Consider the following 27,283-nt stretch of genomic DNA (forward strand, 5'->3'; position numbering starts at 1 on the left):
AAGTACTGATAGGCTGCAATAAGGTCTCCCCAAAGCCTTCTCTTCTCCAGGCTGAACAACCCCAACTCTCTCAGCCTTTCCTCATAGCAGAGGTGCTCCAGCCCTCTGATCATTTTGTGGCCCTTCCAGGATTGTCTGGAGAAACTCAGGTAATAGAGCACTGCAAATGCATTCCCCAAATTCTGAAGTACTACACGCTACAGGTGACTACAGGTCAAGATGCCTTCTGTGGCAAGTACATCTAAACATTCACAGGAACCAATGGAGTTTACTGCAGCGACAGCCTTTGCAACCTGACTCAGGTGGTACTTGTGCCCTCTGTCCCCTCCCAGCCACACTCATGGTGGTAGCGCTTGTGTCAAGGTGGAGCAGAGGGAGCAGTGAAGCTGTGCTGACATGGAAAACACCCGGCGAGCACAGCACAGGGCAAAGCTTCCACCCCATTTCAGAAGAACCCCCCAAATGCAGAAGAAAGGACGTTTTCCTTAAGAAGATGAGTCCATGCCAGATTTATTCACATTTTGTAAGATCAGGTCAAGCCAAACTTGATTTACATGGCCCAAGCTGAGTGAAAACAGATATAACGTGAGTTCTCACTGCTCTGAATGGTTAGTCTAAGTACTGGCTTTTGGAAGATTCAGGTGTAGAAATAGTCAAGGGTTGTGAGAAAGGCAAATGGACAGGTTTGACTGTGAGAGACGGATGTAATCATCCACCATCGTCTCCTTTTATGTCACACTATAGAACATGTTCTTTATTAACACATTTGATCTAATTAGCATCAATGATTTATCTGTGGGACAAAAACAGAAGTAGTGATAAACAAATGGATATGGTATAAAGCTCTTCATACCTGGTGGTCCGTAGAGCAATAATCCTTTCCAAGGAGACAGAATGCCAGTAAACAGCTGGGGGTACTGTGGCAACCAAAAAGTAATTCAGGGATTAAAAATGTATCATGTATAACAAAATGCAAGGGATTCTAACCCCTAGCCCCACTGCTCCCAACACATTCGGGAAACCTAAGAAATTCGGAGAGAGGGGGCAAAACCCTCCAAAACAATACAACATATATGATCTGAGTACCGAGAAGAATACTGTATTTACCATTTGAAATTAAGTGAATTCTTCAAAGGCAATTGGTTTGATATTCTCTTCTAGAAGTCATTTTCCACTGAATTAATATAGGCCAAATCCAGCACCTCTCACATTGCCAAAGGCGCCAAAGAATAGGACACAACACTTATAATTTTAATAGTGAAAGGCCATTTTCCTATAGGAGAATGCATATGCCATTGTCAGATGAAACAGGAACAGGAATAGTTCTAACACGAACTGCCTACAAAAGCACAGAAAGAGTGAGAACTCTAAAACACCACTGTTATGACAAGGAAAATGCTAACGAACTCAACCCTGGTTTTCTCAAAACTATTTAGCGCCTTACCCTTATGGGATAAACAACTGCTTCCTTGACTAGCCTTTTAGCTGCATCCAGTCCAATAATATCATCCCACTTCACGTTTGGATTATGGAGGTAAATGTCCTGCAACATACATTGCAGCCCGTTAGCAAAACTGAAGTTCTTCTGCACTAGGATGCTCACCTCTGGCAAAGTAAATCAACTCGGTTAAAAAGCAATAGTGCCATTAAGTGATACAAACGGTATTATTTCACCCTACGTACCAGGCAGCTACAAGAGGAAAGCATACACAGCAATCATTTCTACAGAACTGCTACATGGTGCCTTGCCCCTAGTTTCCCTAAGAGCACGTACACTGCCAGATGCATACGCTGCGCAGATCTGTTTCCTGTTAGTTGGAATCAGCTGACATATGAAGAGCTATCATGATATGAAGGTTCGCCAAGCCTCATATTTTGTCTCTGATGCCGGCAAGTGTTGGATGTTTAAAAAAAGTATGAGCAATAGGAGTGACATGTTGGTTCATATTTACATCCACCAAAATCTGCAACCGAAGGACTTCGATAATTAAAATTACATCTTAGTCTTTGAGTTCAAACACCCTTTGACATTCATTCTGCAGTGAATTTCTCTTACTTCTTTTTTGAACACGCTTATTCTGTAGTAACGACTTCGACAGTTTAATCATGTGCAACGTGAAAATACTTTTGTTTGTTTTAAACTTGATGCTCAGTAACTTTATGGCTGCACCTATTGCTTATGTTATTACTTACGTTATAAGTAACAGTGAAAAATTGCTGTTTACTCCACACTATGCAAGACTTTATATGCTGCAAGAAAGGGTGCAAGAAGCTCTGTAACAGGAGGAAAATTTTCCCCTAAGCATCTATCAAAAGATAGTCGGTAATTAGTGTATGCCCTGAAGCACTCACTAAATTAATTTCATTTAATTCATCAAACTTTCCAAATGTTCTATGAATCTTTCCATTTGCCTTAGTAATATTTTGTGGCTTTGCGTTCCAGAGACTAATTGTTCTGCAGAAAATATCATACCCTCAGTACAAATACTTGGGATAAATTCTGCTCTCCAATAAAAACAGACAGTCCCCAGAGACTGAAGAAAAATTATGTGCTTATATCCGAGGGGAAAATTTGATTCAATACCATTAGAAAAAATATTTATATAGAGCAGATTACACTTTCCCTTTCTATTAACAGCAAATTAAGATGAATCAGATTTATAATACTAAGTAGAGACTTCCATAACTGTTTCCAAATTAAATTAGATTGTGTTGTGAAATAGATACCACATGCTATTTATTTTTATTGATTTAAGAGAGTGTTGATTACCATAGCAACGAGGAAGACACCAGCACAATTTAAAAAACATACTGTAACAAAGGCTAAAGCAACCCTATTGCTTTTTGCTAAAGTAGCAGCAAGAACAACACTATTTTAAAGGTTTCCCATAAATTAAAAACCAGACAGGAACTGAAATGAATGAGAATTTTCTTACTTTCAGGTTGGAAATTTCTTAGACTTCAGTTCTACTAAACTGCAAATGCAAAACTTGCAGACCAAGAATCTGGGCCATACACAGCGATAAAAATCAGTCAGCAAAAGTCTTCCAGGCTTTTTAAACAGCTGATTTTAAGTATGTGGGAGCAACAGCTGATACCATCTCTGATGCTAATATCCAGAAAGAGTCACAACGCTATCAAATATTGTGATACTATGAAGCCTTTTGGACAAGTGCCTAGCAGGGTTTGGGAGGCGATGCATGCAAAGCATTTACCTGCTTCGTAGCCACTGATCCCCAGTAGCCCAGGGCCCATTTGCTAGACTGCACCTCGACTCACGAGCGAAATGAAATGGTGCTGACGATGCTGGGATTCCCGCCAGGTGCTAAACCGCCCGTCCTGGGAGAATCCCCAGTCTGCCCTGGGATACAGTGTATTATTGATGCTGCGCACGCAGGTCCCGTGCTGGGATGAGGGAAGGGCACTGCTTGCGGAGCCTACGGTAATAGCATCTCTCAACTGCGCCAAGCGAGAAAAGACAAGGAGTCCAGATCATGCAGGCAGCGCAAAGCAAGGCAGAGGACCAGTATCATAAACAATGCGGGACTATCAGGGTTTAATAATTTTGGTATCTAGTAGATACACTCAGAATCAGGATATTGCTGCGATACTGGCACACCATCCACCCCGAATACAGCCCAATGCCTTGAATGGAAACTGCACCCATGGAGTTGAATCAAGGTTTTTTCCCACCATTTCATAGAATCATAGAATCATTGAGGTTGGAAAAGACCTCTAAGATCATCGAGTCCAACCGTCGACCCAACACCACCATGCCCACTAAACCATGTCCCTAAGTGCCTCATCTACACGTCTTTTAAATACCTCCAGGGATGGGGACATCACAATTGATCACAGTTAGATAATACGTTAGGTAATAGTTGGTATTAGCTAATATATTTAAATCTCTCTTTTCAGTGAGGTATTGTACATTTTCTGTAGCAATAAGAACAAAGGGAAAAGCTATGACAGTCTCATGGGTACAGCATGATTAGATTACATGCTCCCCACTAGAAAGGAACGGTCTTAATTACTTCCTCCCATTGTGTATCAGAAAGAAACATCTTTACATGTGAAGAAATGACTTGTTGGGAGTCACATGATAAGAAGAATAGCTTGCACATTCAAGAATAAGCACTATCAGTGATAGTCAAAAGAAACAAGAGGCATTCTCAGATGACAAAGATAACCAAGATCTCTATACAACTGAAATGGAGATCCGATCTTACTTTGCTTACAACCGTTGCAAGTTCTCTCATCTCTCCAGTCATGCCAATAAAAGCACTAAGGGGTTTCAATAATCGTTCCTAAAAAAGACAAACATAAGTTCTTGTCAGACTTTAATTATTTTTAAACAGCGAACTATGAAATAGTTTCAAAAAAGCTGATACATCATAATAGTAACAACTTTTAAAGCTGTAAAAATATGGATAATAATAAAGATATTGAAGTAAGCCATATTTGTAGTAACTCATCTTTTCATCTGACAGAATCTAATCCTGAATTAACATTAAAATGAGCAGGTCTCTTTTTGCACACGTAGCCCTAAACACGCCCTACATAGATTAAGAGGAGTGAAAAATGTAACTACGGCTCACCGCATTGTCACATTCTCTGTTTTGAAAGTCTCTTCAAGTGCAGCAGTTGCCAGACAGACTAGCACCACGTAAGTTGGATGCACTGTCTGAGAAGCTACGGCTCATGTCAAGGAGTGGCTACTGAAAATTTCTCTCGACCATCTAAACCCTGTTCTTGTCTCAGCTGAGGTGAACGCTAAATAATGTTCTGAATTCAAAGGAACCAGAATTTCGCCCTCAGAAGTTCTGTGGGTTTCTGCATTTTTTTTTTTGTGAATCATAAGGTATCATTTGTATTTGTTGCCTACTTTCATGTTCAAAGAGTAAACAACTGTCAACAAATTAGACCAGTATCAAGTATGACTGTCCATTCAAGAAGGAAATACACCACTCAGAAATCTAAGCCCTTTTTTAGCACTTGGGAACAAAGACATCGTTGCGGTATTTTATTTTCTTCCTGGTTATGTAAAACTGATGTTCATATTCATTGGATGGAACTATGAACAGAAACACTTACTGATGGATCTGGATCACAATTAAGGCTGTTCAAGGCTATTCCATTTGATGATACTTTAACAGCATCCTTAACTGTCCCATGGAAGTCAATTACTTGGCCCTAAAAGAGAAAATAATGTTGTGATAGGCTTTACCATGATGGTAGCTCTACTGTTAAAACTGCATTGGGCCAAATTTTGCTTGCCGTTACAGTAAGGAGTTCCCTTACTGCACATACAGTCCTAAACATGGCAAAAACTGACCACAGAATCTGTGGTAGCAATGGGAAAAGAACGCACATCTCCTCAGTCAGTGCCACAATTTAACTGCAGAGCCTCTTATCATCTCCTTCAGGAATTTAAAATTTATCTTCAATTTTAGCTATTACCACTGGGTTTTAAAAACAGAAATATTTTTCCTTCTTGACCATGTCTGAAATACTATTTAATGCAAGCAGAGCCTCCTACGCAAACAATTACTGCCCAAATAATAAAATTGACCCTTCAGCTAATTATACAGCAACATTTTATATAAAAATAGACACAAAAGGCTCACATTTGATATTTGAAAAACTTTCACATGTTTTTTCTACATACACATTTCTATCATAAATCACATACTAGGTTTCCACCAACCCTTCTTGGGTGAATGCTGTCTCCTCCAGTTTTGTTGATTGCTGAGATGCTTAAGCCAAAGTCAGATTGCTCCAGAGTAACTGCACTGTCATTATTCTAAAGAAAAATCAATTTTAAAACAGATGCGTTGCCAAGTAGATGAATGGCAGATATCATTCCGTTATAGGTATCATCCCACCTCTTCCTACATGCCCAGATGAGCTGTATCATTACATGGAAGTTGCAGCAGTAATCCTCTATTTGTCAGACAAACACCGTTGTGCATTTAGACTTCATCTGACCGGTGACAACAGTGGTGAAAGCCACGGCTCTAGAGCTCAGCACTCAAGTTATTTCATACACAGAGCTTCCATTTTAAGTTGCAGAAATCTGCATTTTACATAGCTATGAGAAGAAACGCTTATGAACAGTGTTGAACAACAGGCAAGTATAATGCACAGCAGGTCAACTCAGAAATGAGGAGCCATTTTAGGATTATAGGTTACTTTGACATTCACTTCACAGCAGTTATAGCTGTAAAATCCAAAAGCTAATTTTTTTTTAAAGGGTGAGAACTTCTCCGAGATGAGCTCCTCCCTATGCAGGAAGATAGACAAGGACTTAAAAAAAAAAAAAAAAAAAGAGGTTCTCCTTCACCCAGTTCCTCAAAAACTGTAACAGACAGGGTGCTTGCCCACCAACCTGCTGTTCCTGCTCCCTCCTCTGTAAGGAATGGTCATAAAGTCGTTTTCACAGCAATCTTACCAAAATGAGACTCACAAAACTGAAAATTACAGAGCCAAATTACTCCCCCAATCTCAAACACCTTATGCACTGCGAAGATGCTTACAACTGACACCAGACTTTCTACTTGGTTTGTTTGTCTTGCTTTCTGGCACTGAAGGATGAATCTACTGGTGTTAATGGGAAAACTCTGGTTGCTTTCAGCATAGGTTGGATTATATGACTCCTTTTCCTCTAATTTTTGCCTGTGACTTGCTCCCCAACTCACAGCCAGAAAGCATATTCTCCTGAAGTCTTCCATCTATAATCCTTAAATTACATAATTAGTAAAACCTGTTAATTACACAATTATTATTTGTGTAACTCTTTAAATTATTAATCGTATAACTCACATCCTCTTGCTGCCTCTCAAAACAAAACCACATTAATTTCAACTGTAATGCTGCCAAGATAAAACCTGTTTAAACCTGTTTGGGGCTCTCCGTGGTCGATGATTTAAATTCTGTTGTGCACCCAGGTGAAGTTTTTGACAACGGTCGTTGCACTGGCTGATGTTTGAGCCTTGGGAGATTCTGAGAAGAGCTTGCTGCCCTAGAATTAAAAAAATAATATCTTGAAAGGCTTTCACAACTTCTTTTTTCCTTCAAAATACCAAAAGATTAAAAGGCAGAGTTTTCAAATAAAGCAGTTTTGGGCTAACTTTGCTCCCACTGAAGTTAAGGCATGTTTCAATCACAGCAAAGTTCAGCGCTTACTGCTTTCAAACACGCCACCCTACCTTAGCCACACTGCAGAAACTTTGTAAATTGTCTGCATCTCCATTTGGGAAATAAGTCTCTATTTTCCTCTAAAAGATACAGAAAAATACACCAGCAGCGTGACTCTAGGCTTCAGTATTCCTAGGGTATTACAACATTTTTTTAACCACGCTGCATATTGCTTTTACAGGAAAATTTTCTGCCCAGAAACCCCCCCCACGCGTTTCTCTTACCTTCTTGGTCTTCCTCCAGTTCTCAGCTGTTGTTTATTTTCGGCTGTGGCAAAATTAATATTAAAATGGAAAATAATTAACGATATAAAAAAGGGCAACTTGATTTTTTTTTTTCCCCCCTTCAGACATATTTTTGAGCACACATTAATGACCTTGGAAATAACAATGCATAAACAGGAACAGCGTGATAATAAGCAATGCAAGCTTGCAAAAATGTTTTGAAAACAAACTGATATTGGAGAGAGCAGTTTGGCTTCAGGCTTGTTAAATTTCAGGCTCATTCAGTCTTTGGTTTCTTTGCTTACATTTTAAAATCAGTATCATTTTCACAGTAAAATGGACACTACCGGAAATTAGATTAAGAACAATAAACTAATTTAATATATCGCACAGAATGTTTATTTAATGCTAATATTTTTTTAATTGCTGAATTGGGAAATAAGAATTTGCCTTACTCCTCTTAACAGTAATTTTATCATGTTCAACATACCAAGACAGCATAAATGTCACACTGCAAGGGTGGTTATCAAACTATGTTATTTTTTGCACTTGTATCATTTGAAACAATTTCTGTCAAAGAAAAACTTTTTTCACCAAATGTCAAACTCACAAAGCCCAGATGTGAACTCATAAAGCCGAGGGCTTGTATCATACTAGCGTGTTGTTCCAAAATACATCTCCTATCAGGGTTCTCTGTACAATGCTCTTGCACCCAGATTCTCATACACTTACATAAAATAATCCTCCCCAAACAGCTGCTTCACTGAAAGAGCTGGCGAACGCGGTGTACGTAGAGGCAGCAGAGCCCATGCGTGAAACTTGTAATCCTGTGAGTACATCTACAACACTGCAAACCGCAATTCAGCGCGGAAATGAGCTGGTTCTGTAGGATTTGCTGAGAGCGTTACCAAGAATTTAGCAGGAAGGAGCACCACACTAATCATTTTGTTTGGCCTGCGTATACCATGACCTGACCACGGACACAATTTAAGGCAGGTCGCAAACTACCCGGCAGCAGCTTCTCAAGAGAGACACATGCAGGAGGGAGGCCGTTCAGGCTTCGGGGAAAAAGGATGATACATCCCTGCTGGCATGGTTGCAATTCTGGGCTTGGGTATTGGCAGAGCACCCCATGTCTGAGTAGCTTTACTGACCAATAAATGGGTACCGAGAGCTTGTAAGTGTCCAAGAGATTTACCGGCTTTTTGGGACTTGTTCACGCGGATCTAACTTCATGGATCTGGCCTTGGCTACCACTCAGTTTGACTAAGAATAAGTATGATGTCATAAATGCTTTGTAATACTTTTTCCTTCTTGATTCATAACAAATCCCTTTGGTTTCGTCCTGCAAGGCTGCTCCTCTTTGTATTAACACCAATCAATAGCTTCTAGCTGTAAATCTCTTTTTCATGCAGGTAATACTTGCTTCCAGCTAGTACTGATCTTCTACATCACCATGAATGTAATGATGACTAGCAGCTTTAGTACCTTTCAAAAATCATTTCACCTATACAGGTAATTTTTTTATATTTATATAATGTCTGGTTTACCTGTGATTTCAAAGTTGCTGGCAGCCATATGAAACAATGACAACTGCTCAGAGATGTTCCCTGGCCGATCATCCCCTTCTCTGATGATTATATTTTTCTTACAAGACAAACAGGTAGAGATGTTGGTGTTTTCTGTACCCTCCAAGCTCTTCATGATTGATTCTTACACAGTTGTTCTTATGGCTTCTCTAAGTTACATTTTGTACTCAAGTACAAAACCATTCAGGCTCTCAGGGTCGTAACAGAATGCTCATATTCTGATTCGCCTTACTCCGTATCATTCATTTATACCTCAGACTTTAAGTCCTTTGGAGCAAATAAACCTAGTACTTGTTTGGCACTTTACCTTTAGTATATGAAAATGTGCAAAATGAATGGTTAATGAGACTAGCAATGTTAAACTTTTAAGCACTAGCTTGGATGAGCTAAGATACAGTATTTCATTTAAGTGGTTTATTTTAATTTAAACATTAAATCCAAAATAGAACAGACTTACTATTCTCTCCCCACGAGAAGAAAGCGAATATATCTATGCCATAATACTTTGCACTTAAATGGCATTTTCCAATATCGAAGCAGTTTTTAAAAGACAGAAAAATATCACCTTCTTGTTCCTCTACATAGAGAGAGAAGGAAGAGCAGAAGGGCTCAAAGACCCACCTCTCAATTCTTATGTCCTATGTGCTAGAACTATCGCTCTGTAACTGTAAGAGGGTTCAAACATTAAACACTGCCACAGACGAGAAGTGCGGTGAGTATATCAGGCAAATACACATTTTAGGCTCTGAGAAACAAAAGCTTTCTTTCTGGAAAACAGCCACATACCAGTGTCCAGGACCTTTTTGGTAATTTTAGGATACTTTTGAAATTTTACAAAGTAATAGCTTTCATATTCCATCAAAATTGTCTCAAGATCAATGTTGTCACAAACTTCAAAGCCACGTAAACTTAATTTCGTCTCTTGTTCCAAAGCATTTGCAGCATCGACATACCTGGTAATTTCAAAAAAACAAAGATCAAAAAACTGAGAGTCATTATCTCATTCTGATTTTTGAGAGAAAAAGCAAACAATAGCATTAGTAAGTATATGGTATATTTAACCTGTCCACAACTCTATTTATTATAAAAGCATAAACTCTATTTAAAAAACCTTTGCTGATTGCTCTAAAGTGTTTTTAAATTATACAGGACATTTTTGTTCCAGAAATGAAACAATTTAGCAAAGTAAACTGCCAAGATATGTAACAGTAGTTTACCTTTCTCACATCAAACCAAAGGGCCATGCTGTCCATCCACCCAAGAGAGGACAGAGGGACACATTACGGGAGGTCAGACACAGACCCACAAATGTAGAGCACTATTATTTAAAAAACATACCCTTCCTCCATTAAATAATGCAAAATTAGAATGAGGAGATTTTTTCGACGAGCTTCTGTTCGCATCTCATCCTGTGAATTAAGACAGAACTCTAGATCAAATGTAATATTCTCTTTATTGCTGTAAACAGCATCTAAATGTAGCCTGTGGAAACAAACAAATTAAGACAACAGCATGTAAGAACTGTAAAACAACTCACTGTTAATAAACAGAAGGAAAGCGGTTTTCAATGTAATTTTTCTTACACATTATCAGGGCTACTGGATGGGTGGAAACCTTTTCCTAAAGAAGAGAAAATTACTTTGAGGTTGAAGAAATAACTTATTTCCCTTACTATGGCAATGGATCTCCAACATGTTCAGGCTGCTGAGAATTTCAGGGTAGGGCTCTTGGAGACCCCATGCACAATGTCTCCAAGGGCTGTGCAAGGAAACGTCGTGCTCCAGCGTGGCTGGGTCCTTCCCTTGCAACTAGAAACCCATTTTCTGAGTGCTTGGAGAAGGGGGGATGGAAAAAAGGTCTGGGATCCACACAACCACACTACAAAGACCAGCTGTACACGGTTGTCACCTCCCATTTCATAGACCTTGATGTATAAACACAACAAGTGAAATACAGAGCACTTGAAGAATAAGTAGTTTGGGGTAACACCAAACTTGCCCAATTGTAACACAGGAGTGACCAAACACAGGTCCCGACAAGGAGAAATTTCAATATGGAGTCAGTCCCATAGATTTCTTCACACAGATTGGAGAGCTCAAAGGCATTCCCAAATGGTTGAGCAATAAAAACAAGGCGGTGTAAAACACCTTTGCCATCATTCAGCGAAGCTACATCTCGGGGAGCACACAGTGCAATATGAAGTATAGCAAAAGGGACACTGGAAGCAGAAATCTCGTAAGATACTGGAACAAAGTCTTACTTTGATGAAACATGCCATATATGCTGAGTGCCTGCAGAGAAACCCTGAGATTTTAGGGTCGTTACAGAAGTTGCTACAAGGAAAGCTCTAGAAATCAGCATATCGACTCTGGTCTGCCTCATTGGGATTTGAAGCTGGAACCACAGGAAAAGCAGGTATGGCCAAACCCACACTCAGGCGAATAAATTATTTCCTTTCTCTTTTAGGATGCTGACATTCAGCATCATTTATGAGGACTCATAAATGATGAGTGAGTGTTCATGCTCACTCATAACTACCACGAGTGAGCTCTGAAAGACTGGCACTTTTTCAGTGGATGGGGAAAGAGCGGTAGTTTATATGTTGCTTGTACAGCACATATATATTCCTGATGATAGTGCGCAGTAATGCATATACAGACTCCCACTTCCACCCCCAGTTTCCTTCCCGTCTACCCCAATCGAACAGCGCCTGCATCCATCCCCCAGAAAAAGCCTAGCCCAAGTGTTAGGAACCTGCAGGTGACAACCCCACAGATCTTTGTCCTCCTCACACTGGAAACAGAGCCCCGGCGCCTGTAGCCATGACTTCTGCTGCTCTCTGCCAGTGCCTGGCACACAAACAAGCCAAAGAATTACAACTGACCAAGGCTTCTGTTTTTAAATCCCCCAAGATGCGTAAAAGGAATATCCATATGGAAAGACAATTACCCTAGAATTCCTGGTCTCTCGGAAGGAAGCATCTTTATAGCCAACTGCGGATACTGGAGAATCATTTATTCCTACAAGCAAAGGTGCTTTTGGGTGGTGCGATGTGCTGCTAAACCAACTTACCTCTTCAGCACGCCTTGCCTTTGTCAGGTTAGACCTACCCGCTCCCCCTGCTCTGTACACAGCAGCGGGTATCACCTAGCAATCCGCTGCTCATTTAAACACTTGAGATAGCACAGTCAGCTGTTGTTTTATTTTAAAACCAATACCTCGCCCTGTGTTTGCCAACCTGTAAAAAGTACTGGGTAGAGCAGGCAAAAGGCCTCCCAGCGCAGCAGATATTTTCTGGGATGTTTGCTTCAGACGCGGGGCCATCTAGTGACACAACTAGGAAAGGGATCGGGTTTGCTTTTAACAACGTTTCCTGCGGGGTGGAGGTGTATTTGTATTTCACGTATTAATAAAAAAGATTGGTAGAATCTTCATTCTGGTCTTTTAGAGAAAAGAATCAAACTGGCTGGGGAAAAAGGAAGAACCCATACCCCACTTCTAGCCTTTACTACTTTTTATTGTCTTGATAAAGTTACGCAGCCATTCTGTTTCTGAGTCCATAAGGAAGCTACGATACCGTTTGCCTTTCAGTGGTGGTAAAGATGATTTTTCTAAACCATTTTAGGGAGGAAGAGTGCCGTGTAAATGCTTGGTAGATCAGTAACTCTTGAATGAAGTAGATCAGCTCCTGAGAGGTGCTGCAACAGGAAACGAACCAGTTCTGAGAACTGCTATGAGCAAAGAGAAAACACTGACACCCTGGGATGAAAGGATCTTTTCCTTCTTATTGTTTTGAGGTGCTGGTGTTTGGAAAACAGATTTTGAATTGTGGACCTTTTACCATTTGTCCTGGATGATCTGAATCCTCTGAAACAGGGTAGGAGGTGCAAGAAGGAAGCTGGAGTCATCACTTGCTGAGAGTCCCATCTGTACATTCTTCTAAACGCAACTGCTCCTGCTCTTTTATGCTGAGAAAAAATTAACTGTTGCATTTGCCCACATATCAAAAGGCAAGATCATAGCTACCTCTGGATATTTAAACACAGTATGAAAACACAGTGGTTGCCACAGAAGACAAACACATCAAGTGTTTCAGGTTTGAGTATTTACAGTAATACTCTGACGAGAGAGGAATTGCATCTGCCTGATAAACCGCCAGGGCTCACGATCCACGCTTGGAACTTTCCTTGAAAAGAATTTGTATTGTTCTGCTGCTGTTAATCCCACCAGGTTACTTCTGCTATCCCTAGAGGCATTTTAAGTTCTAGTATAAACAGCGATACAGCGACGGGCAGCATCTCAAATACTCTGCTAGGTAGAGACTTGCTTTGGGCAGTACAGGATAACATCATGTCTATGTATGAGCAACCCACTTCAACCTTAACATAGTAATGTTGTTCTTGTTGTGTTGACCAAGCAGAAGCAAAAGTGAACCTTTACATTAAGGAAGAGCCCCATTTAAAATCCGAAGATAGTCTAGACTGAGCGGTTGATTCTGTCTTTATCTTGTGTTAATAAGAATGCAAACAGCAATGGTGAATTTTGAGAAGTCAGACATCTGTCTGAAGAAAATTAACTAAGCCGTTAATCAGTTGATCAACTGACAAAGACTTGCATTAGACTGGATCTGAAAACCAGAACACAGATACCAACACCTCTGCTCCCAGTGCTGTGAAGTTTCTATAAAAGAAAGAAAAATTAAGGACCTTCCAACACGTAACTGTTACCAAATCATAAATCTTGTGAGTCAGTAGTGCACAGACCATTGCTTTCTTGACCAACCCCACAAAGCCACGTCTCCCTGCCTTTCACCACTCTTAGCCTACCACACACCCTTTCCAAGAGGTGTATGAACCTCCGCGCATCAGTGCCACCGGCAGCTTTAGCTGTCCACTTAAACCCCTCTCTGCCCACGCTCGTCTCCTTTCCTGAACTCCGGTTTATTCTCTAGGGACTGACCCTCACTGCAAATACGTCCACAAAACAACGTGCCTGCCACAGTACAGATACTAACGCTGCCCAGGACTTCTGCTGTGTTTAGAGAAGAAATGGTAAATCTTATACAGCATGAAAAAAATAGGAGTACTTACGAGTGCAAAGTTACTTAAAATTCAGTTTAGCTTTACAGTGATTTAGCCTTCCTGTTTAATTAGTATTTAGAATTGCATGTTGTTTATAGCCACTGGTATAGATGTTTAAGTGTTTAAAGTTTAATAAGCTTCCATTCTTAAAAGAACAAAAAATGTATGTAATTAAATTTTCAATTACTATAGGGGATTTTGGGGTCCATGCAATTAATAAAAGCTTAAGGCACTTAAGCGTGATCTTGTTTTAAAAACTAAATAGTTGAGCACTTAACTAATTAGCTCCAACACTTATAGAGTATTTTATTTATTTCTAGCTTAACAAAAGAGTGGTACGTATTCCATTCTTTGCAGCCGTTTAAAATTAAACTCTATTAGAGTCATGAGTCTTTAAATGCAATTGTTCGTTTAGTCGTTTCCATACCTTTTACTAAAATGCATTTACCTTATAAATCAACCTAGTCTCTTGTGTAATTCCATCAAATTAATGGACCTACTAAAAGATTAATTTAACCCCGTAATGTTTCATTATCATTTGACCCTATATTTCTGCATGAATATATTCGATAGCATGACGAAAAAAGTTACAGAGTACGTCACGGTCTATTATTCCAATAATAGTTATTATTTCCAATAATAACTATACGCTGCTGTAATACTCTGCCCTTGTACATTCAACTGAGGCAGTCAACAAGACGAGTTCAGAGGGATCTGCGCTCAGGGATTCAGACAAGAGGCAAGCGGTTAGCTCTGCAGTCACACCAGGAAAGATCTGGTCGTAATACACATGCAGTGTCCCCTCCCACTTTTTCCTTTGGGATCCCAGGATGGCTGCCAAGTATGGGGTTCCTCAAGATCAAGCAGGCACCATGTGCCAGGACAGAGAGAGTAGCTGAGGCATGATGGACTCGCCCGGTTTTCCTCCTCCCTCCAGCACCCCGTATCCCCACAGCTTTCCCTCTCCCCCAGCCCTTTGCATCTTATATTTGCAGCCTTGCCAGGCTTTTTAGAAGGCTGGTGTTCAATTATTGTTTGGCTTGCTGACAGTATTTTTTGAGAAACACAAGCAGAAAAGGGAAATGGTGAGTTTTAAACAATGTGTAACTTGGCTGCCATTGAATAGAATTTCCCAGCACAAAGAAGAGGCGCTTCTTTACTCTCTTCCAAATTATACAAGCCTGCTGCAAACAATAGAGTTTGCAAAGTTTCTCAAGAAGGATTACAAACAGCTTTCATAATTAAAGACATACAGCAAGTTCACCACAGAAGTTATGGCTGTCATAGCATTTGAGAGGTGTTACGTGTAAAATCTAAAGACATTTTACAATTTGAGTTTGGTGCACTGAAAACAGAAACCTTCCGATTTCTCCCCCCATCGCAATAGTTACATGCTGTCTTTCATTAATTCATGCTCTGATGCTAAGAGCCACTCACAGAGCACTGCTATGTCCCTCTTTTAACAGGAACATTGCTGAAGCCAGGTTTTACACCGCCAAGACTTCACTAATTTGAAGCAGTATGTGTTATGAATACATAAAAATGAAGGGACACAAAGGATGGTGAATTATTAAACAATACAAATTAAGGATGCTGAATTTACAAATTAATTAATAAGCATTAATTCTCTCGCTCACTTGTATGAATTCGCAAAGTTCTACTGCAGATTACAATAGTATCGCTTGTTAAGAGTGATTTACAGAACAAACATCGGAAATTTTTAGCAATTAAAAACAGTGAAATGCCTCACAAAACAAATTTCTTTGATTGCAAGACTACACCGGGTAGCTGTGAACAGCCATAGAATTGTAACGCGTATAGGAATTTATATTTATATAGGAATTTATTTTTTGAAACACTTTTCCCCCAAACTGGTAGGAAATAATCATCTCCATTCTATAGAACAGATTAATGGAAAAACGCGATACAGATAAGGACAGAGCTGGGGAACCAGGAATTCCGGTAGTTATTTAGTGCTACAAATTAAAGATGCAGCAGCCTAACTTTTAGATACTGCATTGGAATACCGGAATTCAGAAAACAGAAATTAAGTATCTAGGCTCCCTCCACAGAAGTCAAGAACCTTAGAGCAAGAATCAAAAAACCCTCTTGGCAGCTTCAGGTTGTTCCTTAGTCACCGACTGGCTCAAAAAAAATAGGCTCCAAACTTCTGCCCCTCTGTGGAATACGAACACCTCCCTCTACTCTGTACCTAAAATATAAAGTCTCTTCACATCCGTCCCGCCAAAAGGCTGTGAAGGTCAGCTTACAAAGCAAACCGACCCAAACCTGGTGGTACAGCTCAGGGGGAAGAGTTCATGAGCTCTGGGTTCTATTCCCCACAAATGCTTCCGCATTTCATAGTCAAAACCGCCCTTGGGACCGGGGCCAGCCAAATCCCCACCGGTGAGGTTACAGATTAGACCCCTTTTTCTCCTCTCTTCCTTCTGCACATTAACGCTGTTTCAATACCACATCTCAGTGCACCCCTCTCAGTGGCTAGGATCCACTTTAGGGCTGAGAGACTGTGCTGGAGGCTCCCATTCCTAGGTAAATATATGACCTACTAATCGAAGAGGTTGACATCACCTAAAACTCAGGCTCAGAACCCCTCCCAAAACTACCTTCCGTCTGAGCAATCCTGTCCTATTCACGCACAGTGGGGATTTGCGTATGCACACGGAGCACCCAACCCCTCTCCGGGAAGGGTTTTTAGCAGTCCGGCAGTCCAGCCCTGCAGTGTGTCTCACTCCCCTTGGATCCGACCAGCAGATGGAAGCAAAAGAACAGGTTAAGAAATTTAGCAAAATCCTGCTCCTTCCGGGCTTCCTGGAGCTCGACCCATCCGTGGGATGGAGACGCGGTGGGACTGTACAGCCCTGACTTATGGAAAAGGGAGCTGGGAGAGGAAGGAATACGGGCTGGGACCCTTTCGCTGTTACCTGCGCCTGCCGTGACCACGCAACGGCCTCGGACAGGGGCTGAGGAGAGCGAGGGGGCCTGCCCTGCCCCGAGGAGGCGGCAGGATAAGAAGAGCTTCCCTCCTGCGAAGGGAAGGGAAACGAGAAGGGGGCACCGTGGCGAGCCCCCACCCGTAAGGAGAGCCAGGACCGCCCCAATTCCGACGACCCCGAGGGCCTCTGGGCCCGGCCCTCCTCGCCTCGGCCGCCATGGCGTCGCCGTCCTCCCCCCCGCGCATGCGCAGAAGTCGCCCCCCACCCCCCCGCGATTTCCATAGCAACGGGGACGCGCGGCCGCCCGGCCTGCCTGTCCTTACCGCCTCCCTCGCCTGGTAGGTGGTTCTCAGCGTTCGGCAGGAGAGCTCCATCGGGGCGGGCAGCAGCCCCGGCCACGGGCGGCTACAGCCCACGGGGAAAGTCACAGCCGGTTCCCGGCAGCGCCCGGCCCCCGCACCCCGCGGAGGCCAGCGGGCGCCGTGAGGGAAGGGCCCGCCCTACCTCCCTCACGCAACCAATCGAGACGCCGGAGGGTGAAAGATTGCCCAAAAAACTGCCCAATCACCAGTGGGGTAGGGGTGGCCATGTAATGAATGGGTCAATCACGGTGGGGAGGAGGGGCGGGGCTGACAGTAGTGCCGGCCAATCGCCTCTAGGCTCACCTGAGGAGGGTGGCAGAGCGGTTGGTGGGTCTGTGAGGGGAGCGGCGGGGATGTTGAGCGGAGGGGCCGGAGGCGGTCTAGACCGAACCAAACCAAGCCAAACCAAACCAAATCAGCCCTTCCCAGCCTAGCCTAGCCCACTGTTAAACACATCCGGCTCACCCAGACAGGCAAGGTGCGCCCGAGAAGAAGCAGAGTGCGGTCTGCCCCTTGCATCAAGGATGGTGGTGGGCGTTAAAATGGAGGCTGCCAGCGTGCTGGCACTGAGGGAACGCAGGGCTGTGAGAAGGGCCCTCTTCAGAGCACCCGAAAGCCGTTGTTAAACTCGGCTGCCTGATTGCTGCGGCCTCCTGGGTTCAGGATGTGAATTACTGGTGGGGTGAGTTGTGCCTGTCGGATAACTGTTTGGCTTCAGTCCAGCTGGAGGAGAACAATAAAAAAAGAAAAAAAAAATCTCTGAAAATACATGAAAGAGAAGTTAGAGCATGCAAAAGACTTGCTTGGTGACAGCCACAACAGGGCACAAAGCAGGACAGAAGAGGTTAGAGGCGGGGGAAGAACAATCCTCTGGAACCATCCTGTCCTCTGGTACGTAAGCGCTTCCCAGCCAGGCAGCTGCAGGTGCAAGCTCTCCCCAAGTCCTGCCTGCTGGAGACCAACAGCTACTCAGTTCCACCAGCTGCTCTTGGACAGAGCAACTACCGGATTCTTCACGTCCATGCCATGCTATGCTTGCTTAGCATCTCATCCTCAAAACCGTGTTCCATAGACATCCACACCTTCTTCCAAATGCTGTCTCCTCAATATAACCGGCCTTATCCTTTTGGTGCAACCCTGTTCCTACTCAGGAATGTTTCTCCAGCCCTTTTCTTAAACCTTTCCAATCCAGTATATGCCAACACAAGCTTTCTGTTCCCTCAAGCTCCCTTTGCTAAGTATCTCTAACTTACAACCCTTCTCTCTCTCCTTTCAATATGTCTTTAATCTCAAGGATGTCCTAAGCAAAAACAGGACTTCAGCATATGTTGACAGCTCAGTTAGTTGCACTAGCGTACTTTCATCCTGTTAAGTGTGTAATTTAATACATATTTTTTATTAAATTTGTCCCATAAAACATGAAGTTTTCAAAGTGGATCGAATTAATGTTCCTGCATCCAACTTAGGTCCTCTCCTACTAGACTTTGTGTTTAATTTTGTGGCCTTAATGTGGTAGTAGAGGAGGTAATGTGTTCGTTTGCCGTTATTGGGTGCTTCTGTTTCATGGCTGTGAAAGAGAAGTTCCTGTAATTGAAGTTAGGATTCCAGCCATCCCAATTAGGTTGCTAAGATCATATCATTACTGTCGAGAGAATAGCCTGGGTTTGTGCCTTTGCTTGACTGGAGAGAGTTTTCTACCACGTCTCAAAGGGGTAGTGGTATCTTAATATGTGGTTTGCTACTGTTTTGATGGATAAAGAGAGTCTCTACTCCTTAGAACACAGACGTGAGGATAATTTTCACCGTACGTTTGTGAACGAATCTTCCAAACTGTCCTTGGAGACAAACGCACACTCACAGTCAGGGAGGCTGTGTTCAGGACTGTGAAACCCCCACGAAAGCTCCGGCGGTTAAATCTGCGAGGGCAGACTTCTGCAGCTGAACAGTGCTGGTTGGCAGGATCAAGGTGTCCCCAAGCAATTGAAGAACCTACAAAGAAACCTTGCTAGGGCACTCGTTACCTAGGCCTTACATTCAGTAGACATCATTTAATAAAAATAATAATGGTCAGGTAAACAACTTTATAGCAAACATTTAAATATTTCCCTGCTGTGCTTATAACCAAAATATAGGTGTATCACCCTGGTATGTTAGGATAGGCAAGCAAAACTAATTAACATGTATTTCATCATCAAAACTCGTTAGAATATAAAGAGGAACAAATCAGATTTCTAATTTACATTTTGTCTGTATATATGTCTACTGAGTCTGGCATTGCTTTAGTTAATAAAACTTCACTGTATGTCTTCACATAACAGACAGATTATTTCCCATGTAAGCTCTGCTTTGTCGATTAGCTGCACAGAAAGTGCAGATAGAAAGCACCCACGTGTACGATTTCTTTCCAATAAACAGAGTAAGTATCCAACTCGAAACGTCTTGTCTTGTAAGCAGAGCCCATATATTTATGGGCAGCAGAGCAATTACGGGGGCCTGTGAGCCTCTGCGCTTTGACAGTTCTGGACCTAACGCCAGAGGGGTGTGGGCATTGAGCGCCACCCCATTAACATTTTTGCCGTTCACTTTCTCTAGTGTTACATTAAAAAAATAAATGGCTATGGGATAGGAAAGACGATGGAGGAGCCTCAGGCTGGCCTCATAAAGTTCTTTCCTTTAAACACAGCACACACACACAAAAAAATCCGCCTTTGACCCAGTCATCTCAGACCCCCCCCAGTCCTATCACTGCTTGTAATTCGTATTCGGTTGTCTATTAGCGGCTGATTAAGCAGCACAGGAGGAGTTTGTTGAGGTGTTGCAATTGCTGCAATGCTGGGAGCAGCTGTAGGGTGGTTGTTTTTTTGTTGGTTTTTTTTTTTGTCGTTTTGTTTTTAACTGTCTGCAGCGTGTTTGTGGGAAGCAGGGAGAGTTTGTTTAGATGATCAGATGTCTGGATTTCAGTAGGTAACACAGCTGTGGGAAGAGTCAGGGCTTGCACGGACATACTGTGCACAGTCCTAGAAAGATTACTAGAGAAGGCTGAAGCCCAGACGTATTTTTTGCTTTTTTTCCTAACAAGCCTAACTCAATTTAGGGGCAGGATGCTTAGCACCTATAGGCTCCCTTCTTACCCTAATTAGAGCCTATTGGGAGAACAAACCAATTACTGCAGGGATACCCTATCAGATGGGAGTACGAATTGGCTGCCTTGAAGAAGGGCAGGTTGTCTGCTCCTCCGATGGCTAGTGCTGGGCTGAGTTTTAAAACTCGTATCGCAAAATCAGAAAGGACTCAAGGGGAGAGTGAGGGGAACGCTGTAGGAGCTGCGGCAGGGGGTTGTGAGGGAAGAAAGAGGAGGGGAAGGAAGACGTATCGGAAGTTGAGGTGCAAGAAGAAGAAGCAGCAGCGGCAGAAGTATCAGAAGCTGGAAGAATGTCTGATGCTTGAGGTAGGTTTCTTAAAAGTTTGGTGGAAAGAAATGTTGGGAAGGTTGGAACTTTGGTAAGCTGCTAAGATGGCCTGGTATCTGGGGAGCGCAAGTCTGGGGTTAATGCGTGTGTGAGGAGTTTTGAAAAACCAGCGGGATTCTGAAGAGCTAGAGCAAAAGGGGAGACTGATTTTAGTTACTGGAAAAAACAGAAGAGGGAGATTTGAGAGAAACCTTGGCGTGGAGATAACAGAGAGAGCATAGGCCTGCGCCCTATGCTTTCGTGGGGTAGGGACCTAGGAAAAAGCTTGAGGAGGACCAGAAGTACGGCGTACTTTTTTTTTTTCCAAGGGTATGACCCCAGTGACGAGTAGGAGAAAGGTTGTGAGGGAAAGCTGGGGGAAAACAAAATATAATGAAGAGAAGACCTCTAAGGAACTCTTTTCTTCAAGCAAAAAATTAGGCTAAGCTAAAACGTAAACTCTTATTATCTTACGCATGTGAGGCGTTAAAATACAAACTATAATCTGTTTGCTCTTATCCCAGCGGCTGTTGGGGATGAGATGAATGGGAAGGTTGAAAGATGTAGTTATGAAGTGAGAGGTGAGCGTACATGAGAAAAAGAAATGCCCGGCTCTGGTGCGAGTTTGAACGTTGATGTGTTTCCCGGTGTGTTTGAAGGAAGAAACACGCGAGGGTGTGCTCAAAGAAGAAGAGAGAAGGCTTTGGTCTAGGCTGTGCTGGTGTGTGCTTTAATGATCTAAGAGATCCTAACCTGCAGCTTGCCCCTTCAGTCTGGTATTGAATTGGAGGGGAAAAAGAAACGTTTGATGGACTTGGGAGTTGAACTCGCGTGGCGGTGTGGCAGGCAGCACGCTTTATTCGGCTGCGAATTCCTGGTTTTGTCTAACAAAAGGGGTATGAAATGAATAAAGTCCGTATGTTTTAAATCTTCAGGAAGATGACTATCATGAGACCAAGCACAGAACGAGTTCATGCAGAGAAGGACTAGCTATCTGTGGTTATGGTTAAAAGCTTTAGCAGAACTAAGGGTTTACCTTGGCCTAGCTAACAGTAAATAAAAAGGAAAGCCTGCCTCAAAAGGCTATTGCCTATTTGCAAAACTACCGCTAATAACATGAATTATTGAGTTCCTGTGTGTCCAGATCTTGTAGTGATAGCGAGTGACCATAGCTGGTGTGTACGGCGGGCATCGGTACCCTCTATAAAAGCTCAGCTATTTGTTCCCAAAATTGTCTGCCAGAATCCCTCCTAGCAGAGCTTGCTGCCGACGCGGCCTGTCTCTTGGCCCGTTAAGAAGCTCCTGGTGTAGTAGTACTTGTATTTGTTCCCGAGATACCTTATGGTTGTAGGTACCACGCCGAGCCCGTCAATCGTGCAAAAACTGCTGCCTTTTAGTTAATATGGGCGAATATATTTTGTGTTTCAGACCTTTTTTTCCCCAACGTCTCTCTCCAGCTTCTCGTTCGAGGCGGTTTGGCTGCTTGCCTGTTGGCTCAGTCTTTCCCTTTTTTCATTGCAGTAAATCAGTTCTTTGGTTTAATGGCCCAGTTGCCAATGAAACTGAATATTGTGACTAGGTAACTATTGTGACTAGATAATGATCTCTGGCTGCTTTTGAAAATAATATTCTCAGCTGCACCTCAATGTTTATTTTTCCGTAAATGTCTCAACATTTCCCTTGCAGCAGGAAACCCATTATCTGGTTTTGAAGCTTGCTGCCAGTGACATTTTCGCTTCATTTTTTATTAATAAAATGTGTCACATCATCATTATAACACGAATTATGAGAATGTTTTTGACGAGATGGATAAAACTAAGAAAGCTATCAAATCACAGCGCAAGCCCAACCCTTCCATTTAATACACTTCAATCGCAAGACCGCGTTATTTGCTGTTCTTCCTTTTTTTTGTGTGTGTGACTATAATAATTCTGCTTCACCGCTGGGTATGTCCTCCGCGGCGTTAATTCTGGAGAGGTGGAAAGCGGCAGCCCCGGAGGGGGTGCGATCCCTCCGGGTGCTCCCTTCTCACGCTGAAGTCCCCGGAGCGTTTGGGTTTTTATGCCGAGGCCGGAGCCGCTGCCGGAGCCCCGCTGGGCCTGAGGAGCCGCCTCTTCCCTACCGCCCCGCGGGTTTGGGCCTGCTAGTGACCCCGGGGGTCGCGGAGGAGCCGGGCTCGGTAAGGGGCGCTGCGGACCGGTACCGGCGGGGGTGCGTGTAGGAAAAGAGGCTGTTTTCTCCCTCACGATTTCCCTCAGGGCCGCCCCGCCGGGCGGAGAGGCGGCCACGGGAGGCGGCGCGGAGCGCTCCCCCCCCATCTCCCGCCCTCGCTGGAGCCGCCCTCCCCCGTCACGTGCCGGGGGCGCGCACAGGGTGCACGATGGTGGTGGCGGCGGCGGCGGGGCCCGGCGACGGCGGCGGCAGCAGCAGCAGCAGCGGGTAGAAAATGGCGGATTTCGAGGAGCTGCGGGTGAGGAGGGAAGAGAGGCGGCGGCGGGGGAGACGCGGGCCAAGATGTCGCCCGGCCGTTCCCGCGGCGGGGGAGCCCCCTCGCCCACCCCCCTCCCCCGGCCTTTCCTCACGGGGAGCCCCCGCCGCGCCCCTCGGTGTTTGCCGGGGGAGGGGGGGGGACGCTGAGCCGTCAGCGCCCGTCGCTGAGGCGGCAGCCCGTAACGGCGGGCCGGAAACCACCGGGGCCCCGCGGCCGCCTGCGCCTTCCGCGGGGAGGAAGCGGGGCCGCCCTGAAACGCGGTCGGGGGGGCGGCGGGAGCCGGCGGCGTTGCTGGCTCTGCCCGAGGAGAACCCTCCCTGTCACTTCCCCGGGAGGGGAGGCTCGGGGAGCCCGCTGTCCATCTTCGCCCTGTGGGTTGTGATATTGGTGGGGTCCGTTCCCCCCCCCCCCCCCCCCCCCCGACATTTTAAAAGCCGTTTCGGCTGTTGCGTGCGGCCCGACCGGGCGAGAAGCTGGGCCCCGGCCCGGTGCCGGAGGCTCGCATGGCGCTGGCGGGGCTCCACGCCCTCGGGAGGGCCCGGGGCCGTGATGCCCTTATTGCGAACCGAAGGGAGAATGCCGAATAATTACTGCATGTTTGAAAATGCTAACAATTACTGAATTTTTTGAAAATTCGTTAACTGCTTTCCAACCGGGAAAACTGCGCCTGTGAAGTGTGAAATCCAGTAGTGTTTATTTTCAGACCTGTTTTATCTCAATTGAATGCCTTTTATGTTGCAGTTGTGGACTTTCTGTAACAGATTTTTTTTTTTGGTGGTGGGGGTGGCCATTCATACTTTAAGGTGCGTACACAAAGAGCCGACTACATCGCTTCTGTCTTTCCTTGTGTTGAATAATCTGTGAGTATCTTTGTTCGGAAGAAGAACGTTGTCCTTCTGCAGCATCCACACCTGCAGAAGTGCTGCCGAGGGTATGCTACGTGCACACTGAAACTCCCCCCCCCCGACCTAGACTTTCCTACAGAAGGAATAAAAGTCAGTTGAATAGGAACCACTGTGAGTTAGGCTTTAGTGTCGAGAGAGGTCTGATGGCTGAACTGACTGTAGTCTGACCAACAGTGGGAAATACGCTGCAATCACCAGAGAATTTCCTACTTCCTAGGCTTCTTCCAGCACTAACACCGCTTGGGTTGAAGTGGCTGTAGTGTAGCTGAGGAGCTCGGTTGTAAAAATCTCACGGAAAGAACTGAGCTTCTTTATTTGAGGACAAGAGTGCTCTATCTCAATCTTAGGTTTAAGAAGGGCTGGCTTATTTTTTCTTAAATTAAACATTGTGGGTTTTTTTAACTTGTTTGTGTTTACATGTTTTCTTGTTTAGTGTCCTGACTAATTTTCAACCCTCTTTCCAAGGTCTCTCAAAGGCTGTAGCTACGTAGGTGGCTAACCCCCCAGTGCAAACTTTGTAGCAGTGATAACTCTTCTTAGTGTAGCTCCTCTTCTCCAGGCTTGAGCCGGAGCTGTGATCTGCATTTTCCGAAGCGCTATAATCGCTTATCTAGACATGCATAAGTATTGATAGACTCTGGGAATTGGGTACCTAAATACCTTTGAAATTATATATGCACCTGAGTAGCTTGCCAAAAGTAACACGGGAAGCGTGGGGGGAAAAGGGAACTGGGTTTCAGGCCAACTACAGGACTGCCCTTTCGTCACTCAAAACAATAGGTATCAGTAGCTAAAAAAATACTAGTCTGAAGAAACGTCTTTTGATGTTCCCATTCATCTCATTTGTAAACTGGAGTGCTGGTGAAATGAATCTGCTAGCCTGGAGCTTCTCTAAATGTCTGTTCAACATCCAGCTGATGATAATTCATGGTCCATTTTGGGAAAGCTCTTGATATTTTTCGGAAGAGAATATAGTAGTCTGCCTTGTGTCTTCAAGGCCTTTACTGCCTTTTTTTTTTTTTAAATAAAGATGATACATTTGGACGTGTCTGCTTGAATACCAGGCACTTGGTTTGCAGGTTCAAGTTTGGTTTTTTTTTTTTTAGACAACCAATTCTTCCTGCTTTTGGCCAAAGAAGAGAGAGACTCCTCCCGCCCCCAGCAGATTTCACGGATTGATGTTTAGGAGTGATCTTAAACTGGTGCTTTATAGATTAATTTATGGAACGTTTCTATGGCAGTATTGTTTGCTGCTCTCTTGTTTGCAGTTTCCTGCAGTACGTGATCTCTACCTGCCTTATAAAAGGCCAGTAGGGCAATTTGGAGAGTTGAATTTATTTTAGTAAATCGTTAAGGACTGACTAAAGGCAGGAGGTCAGAGTTCTCTCTTAAATCCTGTTTTTGAGGGAAACATGCAGGGGCAGCATTTTTCTATTCTCAGGGCAAAGGATTGTTTTAATATTTGTTAGTACCGTCCCTGCCATCCTCTGGATCTTCAAAGTAAAAGTTCTGAGGAGCTATGACCAAAGGGTTATAATTGAGAGGCCGCAGTGAAAGAAAACAAAGAGACTCAAAGAAACCTGGTGTTACATCATGCCTTTTGGAAATCTTCGGTTTTGTTAAAGGATTCGGAAGTAGCTGTAACCACAGTCACTACTTTTCAAGATATTGGTGAAAATGTCCAGTATAAGGCTTACCCTTCCAGACCTTTGGATTAACTCTTAATTAGTAGTGTTTATTGAATTCTGTAGGCTACCAGTTTCTGGACTATTAGGGAGTTGCTGAGAAGATGTGGTGAGCACAACAGTATCTTTCTTGTATTTTGAGATACAATTTCCAGACCTGCTGTTCACAGATGTGTTTTTAAACATGGCTCATGCCTTTATCCATAATCCTCACTTACGAGCAGCCCGATGAATGTCAAAAGGATTACATGGGCATAGACAGACGTGGAACAGAAGTCAGCAGTCTGGTGTGGAGGCCAGAGATGGCATGTGAACACATTTTTGAACAGAATTGGCCCAGGAGTGGGGAACTACAGCTCCTTCTGAGAGCCATCTGTGAGAAAATGATTCCAGCTTCCAACAAATTCTGAACTGACCGAGATTTGGCTTGAAGCTATGGTTTGCATCCCAGCAAAATACTGCAGATAAGAGGATGGTTATATATTATTACTTTTAGAGAGAGAGAAAACATCTCTTGGGTCCCCTAGGTTTCTGTTGGCATCCTGACTCTAATTTGGAAACAAATAATACAGAGCGCACGCTATGCTTGAAACATTGCAGACCCCTAGTTTAGAAGATAACAGCTTCAGTCTCACAGTTTGTATTTAATCGGGTTTTGAAGTAATATGTTAGTTTCATCTTTTGGGGGGGGGGGAAGCTCTTTATAGGCCAATGAATATGCCTGTGCCAAAACTAATTTGTGTGACACTAGCGACCAGTTTTATGGCCATTGTGGAAAAAACTCATTTTGGTGAGAAGAGGTGGAAGTGTGCTCATATGTCCTGTGTGGAAGGGGAGATTACACAGAATTTACTGGAAAATCAGGGCTTATAAATGCTGAAAGTAAGTCCCACGCTTAATTTTTGCTCTTGCATACCCAGTACTGAAGTCATGCGATTCAAATGCGAAGAGCAATATGGTTCAGATACCATATTAAAATACAGAAATTGAAGTCTCATACTTGTATGTATTGGATCTCTCGTTCATACCAGCCTCGGTGTCTTTCCACTCCTCTTGCTTTATTTTTCCAGTCTGAATGGACAGTGTTTGCCTGTTTACCAGGTGAAGCAGTGCTTAGTGCTAAATTGTTAGCCAAGAAGAAAACAGAGAGCTATTTTCACGTGTCCTCTTCAAGCTCATTGCCAAACACTCTGTTGTACTCTGTTTTATTTTAGCTGTGTTAATAACATTGTATTGTATATGCCCATCAGTTTGGGGGTTTGATGTAGAAATCAAAATCCGCATGGTGATCTGGAATAAAGTTACAATGATGGACAGAATAGATATTGAGAAGTTTCTGTTGGTGA

The 27,283-nt window shown here is 43.5% G+C and overlaps 2 protein-coding genes across 8 annotated transcripts in view; one reads left to right on the forward strand and one right to left on the reverse strand.

Moving 5' to 3' along the window:
* The window catches only part of LOC143173101 (katanin p60 ATPase-containing subunit A-like 2), a 32,459-nt gene extending 14,967 nt beyond the window's left edge, over positions 1 to 17,492 (reverse strand). Inside the window, exons 1-10 of the mRNA XM_076363123.1 lie at positions 17,369 to 17,492; positions 10,349 to 10,419; positions 9,797 to 9,963; positions 7,422 to 7,464; positions 6,898 to 7,021; positions 5,708 to 5,803; positions 5,095 to 5,193; positions 4,230 to 4,307; positions 1,445 to 1,543; positions 854 to 917 (exon numbers count right to left, since the gene is read on the reverse strand). Of these exons, the coding sequence (XP_076219238.1) occupies positions 854 to 917; positions 1,445 to 1,543; positions 4,230 to 4,307; positions 5,095 to 5,193; positions 5,708 to 5,803; positions 6,898 to 7,021; positions 7,422 to 7,464; positions 9,797 to 9,963; positions 10,349 to 10,419; positions 17,369 to 17,419 (892 nt within the window). The 5' untranslated portion in view covers positions 17,420 to 17,492. The remainder of the gene's footprint in view (positions 1 to 853; positions 918 to 1,444; positions 1,544 to 4,229; positions 4,308 to 5,094; positions 5,194 to 5,707; positions 5,804 to 6,897; positions 7,022 to 7,421; positions 7,465 to 9,796; positions 9,964 to 10,348; positions 10,420 to 17,368) is intronic.
* Positions 17,493 to 23,243: 5,751 nt separating this feature from the next.
* The window catches only part of LOC143173051 (E3 SUMO-protein ligase PIAS2), a 32,526-nt gene continuing 28,486 nt past the window's right edge, over positions 23,244 to 27,283 (forward strand). For all 7 annotated transcript variants that reach the window (XR_012997456.1, XR_012997455.1, XM_076363021.1 and 4 more), the window contains exon 1: positions 23,244 to 23,326. Coding sequence is in view for 5 of the 7 variants with exons in the window: in XM_076363021.1 (XP_076219136.1) it covers positions 23,303 to 23,326 (24 nt within the window). In the remaining 2 variants the exon portion in view is untranslated. The remainder of the gene's footprint in view (positions 23,327 to 27,283) is intronic.

The sequence above is a fragment of the Aptenodytes patagonicus genome, chromosome Z (assembly GCF_965638725.1).
Source record: "Aptenodytes patagonicus chromosome Z, bAptPat1.pri.cur, whole genome shotgun sequence".
NCBI lineage: Eukaryota > Metazoa > Chordata > Aves > Sphenisciformes > Spheniscidae > Aptenodytes > Aptenodytes patagonicus.